Source organism: Panicum virgatum, chromosome 7N (genome assembly GCF_016808335.1).
Source record: "Panicum virgatum strain AP13 chromosome 7N, P.virgatum_v5, whole genome shotgun sequence".
In the NCBI taxonomy this organism is placed as follows: domain Eukaryota; kingdom Viridiplantae; phylum Streptophyta; class Magnoliopsida; order Poales; family Poaceae; genus Panicum; species Panicum virgatum.
In genome coordinates this window covers 10,805,080-10,814,588 of record NC_053151.1, presented here as the reverse complement: position 1 = coordinate 10,814,588, position 9,509 = coordinate 10,805,080, and the positions used below count along the sequence as shown (strand labels likewise).

The window sequence follows — 9,509 nt, the reverse complement described above, 5'->3', positions numbered from 1 at the left end:
CTTTTTCTTGTCATTGTACCCCTTCTATGACTATATGGGTGTGGTCATAGAAGGTGGGTCATAATCCCCCTTCTGTGACTAACAAACCCAGTTGTCATTAATCTTAGTAACAATTTGCACATTCGTCACCAGGTTATGACCATGGTATTTGTCACTATATTTGTCATAATACATTAGATGGAATGATGATGAGTGTCTAGGAATTTGACATGACACATGACGTGGCGTGTGACATGGCACAAGTAGTATGACAAAAATATTTGTCTTAAAAACGAATTTGGCCCATATATAGCGTAGGCTATTTTTACAGCTATAATTAGAACAAACCCAACTGGCCCATGTGCTGGTTGTTTTTTTTTGGCCCATGTGAACGCCGGCCAGTTTTGGCCAATTTGTCCAAGCCCATGTAAAAAATTGTCACAGATAATAAACCACATCCAATTTAATAACAATGATAATTAGACATCCCAACAAATCATGCCACACAAATTAATGGTTCATAAGTTGTGACCATTCACCAGCCATTTAGACCACAATAATCATTCATCCAAAATAAGTCAAACAGTACATCAAAATAAGTCAAACAGTCTTATGGCAACCGATCACAGGTTCATCATCGAACACTTCACCAACAGCAAAATCAAACTGAGTATAGGTCCAAGTCCATCATCACCACTTCACCAACAGCAAAACCAAACTGAGTGCAGGTCCAGATCCATGCATCACAACTGATCCAGTTCACCAAAAGACACATGGCAATGTAAAGGTCCATGCAGCTATTCCAGGCACCAAAATGAGTCCGGATCACCAAACATCAATACCAAACTGCAATCACAGTTCCAGGCACCCAAATAAGTCAACTAGCAACAGTTCACATATGTATGTGAAGAGGCATAGCACAAGTTGAAGATGTGTACCTGAGCACAGTTCAAGTCAGATATCACCAAAATGAGTCCAGCATCCTGCAAAAAATATTGTGACAGAATAACACTATTAGCCTGCTTCCAGAACTATTAGTAACATTGAAATTTGACGAGAAGCTTTTAGAAGAGTCGTAGCCCCCACAATTTCAGCATCCATATAGCATATGATTATTAGATATTCAGTGTATGCTTAAGCATCATATGAAACTAATACTGAGCTCCCTCATTTGAAAATTGAAATGATATTTTTGTCTCCCAATTTTATCATAGGATATATAACTGTACAATACCAGGTCAGCAGCTTTCAATTTAGAGATTAATCGAAGTGACCGAATATGAAGATGTGTACCTGAGCACAGCCAAGTCAAGGAGTAGTCTGATCATTGACTTGACTCTATCCAAATTCTATCATCTGCCGAACGAGATTCTGAGTATCAACTGTTGCCTTCTTCAGGATGTCAATCTGCTCAGCTTGTTTGTCAATCTGCTCAGCTTGTTTCTGAGATTTTGCCTCAGATTCTTCTGCATGGGCTTCCAACCTCTGGAGCTTTTGCTGAAGTCCTGCAGATTCTTCCTTCTCAGCCTCCAATTGAGCTCATAGCTCTTGCATCTGCAGTGAAACAGACTTTGGAGCGGCAGTCTGCTTAAGTCCCACATTACGAAGGAATGTGCTTGACTCCGACAACACTTGGGAAACAATCTCGGTGAAAGTCTTTTCCTGTTCCCCTTCTTGTACTGGTCTTGTCAAAATGGCTTCCATATCGTCCTAGCAAGACAATGATTTATCAGTTTGTATTTATTTATACAGTTCATTATGCAGTGTACTACAAAAAATGGAGAGGTACTTACTACAGCTTTCTTGGCATTATCACTGAAACCCTTAGTTTTGCTGCAATGCGTCAACTTGAATAGATCAATTGCAGTGGGCTCTGTATCTTTGTATTTATCTTGCTTCTGAAATGTTCACAAACATAGAATGACATTAGCAATTCACATGTTAAAATACACACGCAAGAGAAAAACATGTTCCAAGTTTCCAACACATGCATGCTATCATACAACCACATGACTTGATAGGTTTATTTTTCTTACTGAGGCGTAGGCTGCTGCAATGTAAGACCGAGATCCAGTACAACCAGGCAACTTGACTTTTGCACGGTTCCGTTGGCTGTTTGCACATTTTTCCTAGACATGATACAATTGTGTAGCCAATTACTGATATGAGTAGTTCATTACATACTATGATCTACAAATAAATTAAGGAGCAATGCTTTCAATCTAAGACTAAGCCTACAAATAAATTAATGATATTGTAGGTATCATATCATGCCACATTTTGGTCTAAAATTGATAGTAAAAATACACAAATATATTCCAGCAACCTGACTGGAACAATGAAGACCTCTCACATTCCACAAAAAAAATGATAGCAAAGAATGGCAGTAAAACTCCAGGTTGAAACCTGGCTGGAACAGAGCATCACATTCGAGCAACCTAACTGGAACTGAGCAGCAGGAAACCTGAATGACGAAGAACTATGCAGAGAAACCACTCAAATCAATGCATTTAATTTGCCAACCACTCAAATCAGATTTTCATCACAATTTAATCAGGTTGTATCACTATCTGAATGCATTGAGTGAACTACAAAAGGAAACAACACAAATCTGATATAGTGCTCAAATCCAACTAGCAGACTCATTTTGGCTTAAACCATACCTTGTGTTTTGGGTCTGACCACGTCTACCAATTTTTTCCATTGTGCATCATTCATACATGAACATGGTGATGTAGTCCTAACTTGATTGGCCGCTACCCCATCAAAGTATTTCTTCTTGAGCCTATACCTCATTTGGCGTGTCGAACTCAGTGACCTGTTCACTGAATTCAGTTCAGGTTTGTTCAGTGATTCAGTTCACTGAATTCACACTGTGTCCAGTTCAGGGAATGAGGGATCAGGTTTCCCCATTTTTATTCAACTTGCATGCCCTGGGCAGGAACAATTATTAGCAAACATAGATTGTTTGTTCAGTGATTCAGTTCACTGAATTCACACTGTGTCCAGTTCAGGGAATGAGGGATCAGGTTTCCCCATTTTTATTCAACTTGCATGCCCTGGGCAGGAACAATTATTAGCAAACATAGATTTTGTCGTTTGGTCAGCACACCCATACAACACACCCATACGCCAAGATGATTTTGTCTTGTTTGGTCACCTGTTAACACCTATATTTTTACAGCACACCCATACAGCACACCAAGTATAAAATCTAAAAATTAGACTGGGGGAACAAACTGAGATGATATGACTTCTCAAAAATGGCACAGATATTCCACAAAAAAATGATAGCAACAAATGGCACCAAAATTGCAGGGCCAAGAAATATGCAGATCAACAGAGCACCGTTGGAATTCACATATCACAATAATTAAGGAGTTTACATAACTGAGTTCACAAACCATAATTATTTTGCGGCTAACAAATACAACAGCTTCTAAGACACATTTGGAGCTGTTTAAAAACAACAATTTCATCACAACTCAGATTCACATATATCAATTACTCGACATCACTATACTCACCATCATCAACAGGGATCATACTTCCACATTCATTTTCACTATCATATTGCCCTAAGGTATCATCATCTTCATTGTACAGGTCATGTTCTTCAATTTCCAGTTCCCGTTGCCTACGAATCTGATCAACTAGGGACGCCTCTACATTGATACCGTCTTCTTCATTGACTGGCTGTTCATCAATCGAACATCCTTCCTGAGCTTCAACTTGAGATATTTCCTACTCATCATCTTGGTATGTCAGATCAACCCCTCCCTCTTGCATGTCTTCATTTTCCACTTCATTCACATTCCACAAGTGCCGATGTGAAAATTTTTGAACAACTTTTCAGGGTTCACCATGCTTGTTATCATCCAAGTAGAAACCTTTGTTGCCTGTGTTGCAAGGATGAAAGCATCATCCTTGTACCAACAACTGCCATGGCTGATGCTTTTGAAATATCCATCATTCTTCATCCTAGACTTCTTGCTACAGGTATCAAACCAATCACACTCCATGTTTTCAAATCGTCTAGTCGGACCTAGTCGCCTTGGGACCGATCAGACGACTAGTCGCGATTAGTCGTCGATCAGGCCGATTAGTCGAGCCTAGTCGGTCCTAGTCGTCAGCCTAGTCGTCCTAGTGTCCCAGGACCGATATGATATATGTACTACATATTACTTAATAAAAAGCAAGCATGAAGGCAACAATGATGGTGGAAGTATATGTGCGGGAACACTTCCACAGCTCTGTGGCGTCGATCCACATTTGCACATACACATAACACTAAGCAGAGGAGAGAAAGAAGCTAGAAGAATAGCAAGCAAGAGGGGAAGCGGAGCTCGAGTATGAGCAGATAGTAAAGCAGGGGAGGGGAGAGCACAGAGAAAGAAGCACGAGCAGATAGTGAAGCAGGGGAGGGGAGAGCACAGAGAAGAAGCATGCCACTTACCGTCGGAGGAAGAGGAGGTCATCTTCAGGTGCTGCTGCTGGTGGCAGCCTTGCAGAACGCCGGCGCCCAAGGCCTGGCGGAGGCGGAGGCAGAGCAAGGAACTTAGGAAGCGGAAGAAAGAGGGTCGCCGGCCGCCGGGTCTTGCCGCGGTAGCAGCAGCAGGCCAGCAGCTGCGCCGGCGGACGTGCAATAGGCGGCGGCGGTCCACGAGGCGGCGCAATTTTGGGCGGGGCAGCGCAATTTTGGCGCGGATTTGGCGGGCGGCGGCGGACGGCGCTCGTGGTCTGGAGGAGCGGGCGGACGGTCGTGGTCTGGAGCTGGGAGCTGCTGTGTCTGACTCTATATACCTAAAACCTAATGGGCCGCCTCTCCAGCCCACCACTGGCCCAAGCCCACAACGCAAAATAGCCCACCACCGGCTCGTGGTCTGATTGTTTTTCAAGCTGATCGGTGCGACTAATCGCAATTAGACGACGACTAATCAGACGACTAGAAAACTAGTCGCTCCAACCTAATCGGTGCCCCTTATCGAGGTCCATGGACCGATAAGCCCGACTAATCGCGATTAGTCGGACGACTAGATAACATGGATCACACTTGAATAACACCACTGTCCTTTGGCTGCTAGCGTCGGAGTTGTATTGCAACTGTAATACTTCTTTCAGCTGACCATAAAAGTCTATGTCTTCTCTATTATGTGACCCCTCAACCATGACTCCACTATTCTGTGTTCGTCTACTGCTCTCACGCTCCACGGTGTGATATCGGACACCATCGACAATACAACCTGAAAATATACAAAGTCTAAGATCTGGTAAACTCGCCAATGCATATAGGTCTTCGTTGATTTGTTCTCCATTCACAAACCTCTGGGTAGCAAGCTGCAGCAAAATATATATTAGCAAGATCTTTCCTAAACTGAAACTACTTAAATAATGACATATTATATCACAGCCAAAACTGAAAATATTTAAATAATGACATATTATCTCATAGCCAAAACTGAAAATACTTAAATAATGACTCACGTATTTCCTAAACCATCCTGGAAATTCCTTAGCAAGGTTCCCCTCAACATTACGATTGCCAGCAGTTTCTAACTCCTTCCTATAAATCCTGCAAACAGGTGCATAATTCCCATGTGAGAGCTAAAATTTTATATGATAGACAAATTAAAATAGGTGCATTATTGAAGGACATACTCTATAAATGGCTCGACCTCCTTAGTATTGTTGAGGACATACCAGACCATCCTGTCATAATCCTTCTCATCATATGTAAGCCTCGGCGCCCCCAACAGATTTGCTCCATGATGGAAAATAGATAAACCACATGTACTCCTAGGAACACGCTCTTTGTTCCTTCCCTCACGATTGTGCCTAGTGTCAACATCATCAAAATACCTTGAGCAAGCAGTCAAGCACTCATTTGCCATATATGCCTCTGCAATGGAGCCCTCAGGCCTTGCCATGTTCCTCACAAAATGTTTCAAGGTCAACAACCTACGTTCTACAGGGTACATCCATCCATATTGAACTGGACCTCTTAGGATTGCATCATCAATTAAGTGAATGCACAAGTGCTCCATCACATCAAAAAAGGCAGGCGGGAAAATTTTCTCAAGCTTGCACATTATTATTGGGATTTCACCTCTCATCCGGTTCAAGATATCTAACTTCAATTTCTTAGCACAAATTTGTTGGAAAAAGTTACCTAATTCGGCAATTGCTTCACATATTTCCTTATGCATGATTCCTCGGAGACCGACTGGTAATATTCTTTGGAGAAGGATATGACAATTATGAGTTTTCAATGCTTGTAATTTGCATTCATCAACACTAACACACCTTGCTAAGTTGGAGGCATATCCATCTGGGAGTTTGACATTCTTTATAAAAGCACAGAAAGCACTTATCTGAGCTTTAGTCATCTTATATGGAGCGTGTGGAACAGAGTATGAATTCCCATTAGCCTTCAAGTGTAATTTTTTCCTTATACCCATATCTTCCAAATCAAGCCTCGCAGAAATAGAGTCCTTTGACTTGCCTGCGATGTCGAGCAATGTACCGAGAAGTGCCTCATATATATTTTTCTCAATATGCATACCATCAAGTTTGTGGCGTAGCTTCAAAGTAGACCAATATGGCAAGTCCCATAGAATCGACCTACGCTTCTAGCATTGACCTTCTGTACCCTCTTTCTCTTTTTGTTATTAGGATGGTTCCCAGGTCTTACATGTTCCACCGATGCCAATTGTTGCATCAACTCATCCAGAGTAAATTCTTCAGGCTGTGCACGTTCTTCAGTCTGACCATCAAAATCTTTCTTTCTTCTCCAAATATGGTCCGCTGGAAGAAAACGGCGATGGCCGATGTAGCAAATCTTGTTCCTAAGTCTTTTGAAGCAAGGATTTTTATCACAGCGAATACAAGCATAGTAACCTCTAGTTATTCTACCTAAAAGTGTGCTCAATGCCGGATAATCATGAATGCACCATATGACTGCAGCGTGAAGATCAAATTCTTTCCCGGTCAATGCATCCAAAGTAGGGACACCACTCCAGAGACTTAACAATTCTTCAACCAGCAGCTACAGGAAGAGATCCATATCCTTTCCTGGGCACGACGGACCAGGAATAAGTAGGCACATCATGAAGTTGGATTGCTCCATACATTGCCATGGAGGAAAGTTGTAAGGGATAAGAAATACTAGCCACATGCTATATGAGGAGCTCATCTTCCCGAATGGACTAAACCCAACGGTAGCGAGGCCAAGTCGGATATTTCATGGATCATTTGCAAACCATTCATACTTCCTATCAAAATCCTTCCATGCCTCACCATCAGCAGGATGGCTAAGCTCATTGTCCACTGGTTTCCTCTTCAACTTGTGCCATTGTGCTTGAGCTGAAAGTTCTTTGGATCTAAACATCCTCTTCAACCTTGGAATCAAAGGAAAATGCCTTAGAACCTTTTCTGGAATCTGCCTTCGATTATATGCATCCTTCCATCTTGAAGCACCACATATTGGGCATGCATCCTTTTTAGCCAACTCCTTTCGGAAAAGAACACAGTTATTCGGACACACGTGTATTGACTCATATCGAAGTCCTAATGCACAAATAATATTCTTCGCTTCAGCATAAGATGCAGGGATAAAACAATTTGGAAATGCCGAACTTAACAAGTCTAAAAGAGCACTGAATCCAACATTGCTGATTCTGTAAAATGACTTGATATGGAGCAACTTCACCACAAAAGAAAACCTAGTATAGGGACTATCAGGGTGTAGCACTTGTTTCATCTCTTCTAATATGGTGGCAAACTTTGACTTCGTTCTTGGTCCATGATTTTGATCTGGGTACAGATCTTGTACCATATGGTACATTTGATCATCTTCTGGGTCATCTTGAGGCTCATCTTCTGGGACATCTTCAGTCAAATGCTTAACATTGCAGTCAATATCTTCATTCAAATGCTCAACATTGCAGCCAATATCTTCATTCAAATGCTCAACATTTTCAGTTATCATGACTACTGGTTCTCCTTCTCCATGATGTATCCACCTAGTGTTTGTGTTAGACATCCCGTAGATAAGTAAGTGATCCTCCACATCTCCTTTATGTTGATTTAACCGATTCAAACACTTATGACATGGGCATAATATCGCCTGATTGCCACTCAAATTTTCTGAAACAAAGTTCATGAACTCAGTGACCACATCCTGATGCTCCTTGCTAAACAAACCTACAATTCATCCAAGTTCTTTCCATCTGCAACAAATTGAAATAAGACAAGCAAGGAATCAACAAGTGATCGTTGCCCAACTACTATTTGCCTATTTCTATCACTTCCAATCTATGGTTCCAATTCAATATATAAAACCAAAATATAAGTTTGTCTCATATGTACCTTTCCTTCCTAATCGAAGGGGGTGGGGCAGTCTCTGGATCCCAGGCTGGAGCTCCTGGGGGCGTTCCTAGTGGTTGAGCCTGTGAAGCCCGGCAGCCAGGAGCTGCAGCCAGGCGTCAAGCTCCTGGGGGCGGGGGCGGGCAACTGCCGTTGGCATCGGGATACTGGCGGCAGAGGCCTCCTACTGGTGGCATCGGGCTCCTGGGGGCGTTCCCAACATTGTGCCCGTGAAGCCCAGCGGCCTGGAGCTGCAGCCAGCTAGCGTCGAGCCCATAGGGCGGGGTGGAGCTACTGCCGGCGGCGTGGGATCCAGCTGGCGGTGGCAGCCTCCGGCCGGCGGCGTCGGCTCCTGGGGCGTGATGGGGAAAGGGCGACGGCGTCAGGCTTCCGGGGGCGCGATGGGGAGAAAGGGCGTCGCGTCTTTCCCAGATAAATGTCCGCTGGAAGCAGTACAAAAGTAAATAAATGAGAGTATTTGTAGATAGAGATGGGTGGCTTAGTGGTTTGTCTGACGCCCATGTCTTTGTTCTTTTCAAGTTAATATTTTACCTTACATGTGGGTCCCAATAGTCCACTTAGGGGTCCTTTTAAAAAATGATTTTTAATTTATGACGACCATATTCCATCACTTTCGTCACGAGCTATTGTCACAAAGGTCGGAAAAGTCACATGGTGACTGTTGTTCATGACTAAATCACAACTTAGTCACAACCGCTTGTCATCTAAAAAAAATTATCATAAATGCATCGTTTCTATGACTAAAAAGTGTTTTTTCATATGAAAATTGTCATAGAAGACCTAATCTCTTGTAGTGGCATCACATAGGAGAAGATCATAACAACTCCCATATCATAGCTCACAACAATTTAGATTCGGATCATACTTTCGCTACATACAAATTTCAAGCTTAAGGTTTGAACGATAGCCAACGAACTCAAAACTAGGTAGAGTATAAAGTTGTAACTATGCATATGAAGAAATTTAATAGAGCAACTATCCATCATCTCAACAAGAAAAACTAACACCATGCTTACTACTCATATTAAAACAAGAAAATATTTTTTGTATTTTCTAAGTTTTGTAAATTTTTATTTATTTTTAGTTATGCAAAATTTTATGGCTTTTCTAGATTTTATAATTTTTTTTGGATTTTCTTGGTTTTG

At 42.0% G+C, this 9,509-nt stretch overlaps 1 protein-coding gene and 1 long non-coding RNA gene across 8 annotated transcripts; both read right to left on the bottom strand.

Annotated features, from left to right (window-relative positions):
* Positions 1-441: 441 nt before the first annotated feature.
* Positions 442-2,900, bottom strand: LOC120682043. 3 transcript variants are annotated; one of them, XR_005678180.1, is made up of 6 exons: positions 2,643-2,900; positions 2,016-2,108; positions 1,773-1,877; positions 1,273-1,689; positions 918-962; positions 442-825 (listed from the first exon to the last, which is right to left on the bottom strand). It is a non-coding gene; the product is annotated as an uncharacterized LOC120682043 (long non-coding RNA). The 3 variants fall into 3 exon arrangements; XR_005678179.1 differs by having other exon boundaries at positions 1,273-1,877; XR_005678181.1 differs by lacking the exon at positions 2,016-2,108 and having other exon boundaries at positions 1,273-1,877.
* Positions 2,901-3,307: 407 nt separating this feature from the next.
* On the bottom strand, positions 3,308-8,797 carry LOC120682042. 5 transcript variants are annotated; one of them, XM_039963786.1, is made up of 5 exons: positions 8,347-8,797; positions 5,638-8,207; positions 5,464-5,551; positions 5,303-5,316; positions 5,038-5,222 (listed from the first exon to the last, which is right to left on the bottom strand). In XM_039963786.1, exons 2-5 carry the CDS (start codon positions 6,537-6,539, stop codon positions 5,180-5,182), a joined length of 1,047 nt encoding a protein of 348 aa, XP_039819720.1. In that variant the 5' UTR covers positions 6,540-8,207; positions 8,347-8,797; the 3' UTR covers positions 5,038-5,179. The 5 variants fall into 5 exon arrangements, with proteins under 5 accessions (XP_039819716.1, XP_039819717.1, XP_039819720.1 ...); XM_039963782.1 differs by having other exon boundaries at positions 3,308-5,316; XM_039963783.1 differs by having other exon boundaries at positions 3,308-5,316; positions 5,680-8,207; positions 8,347-8,704.
* Positions 8,798-9,509: the final 712 nt, after the last annotated feature.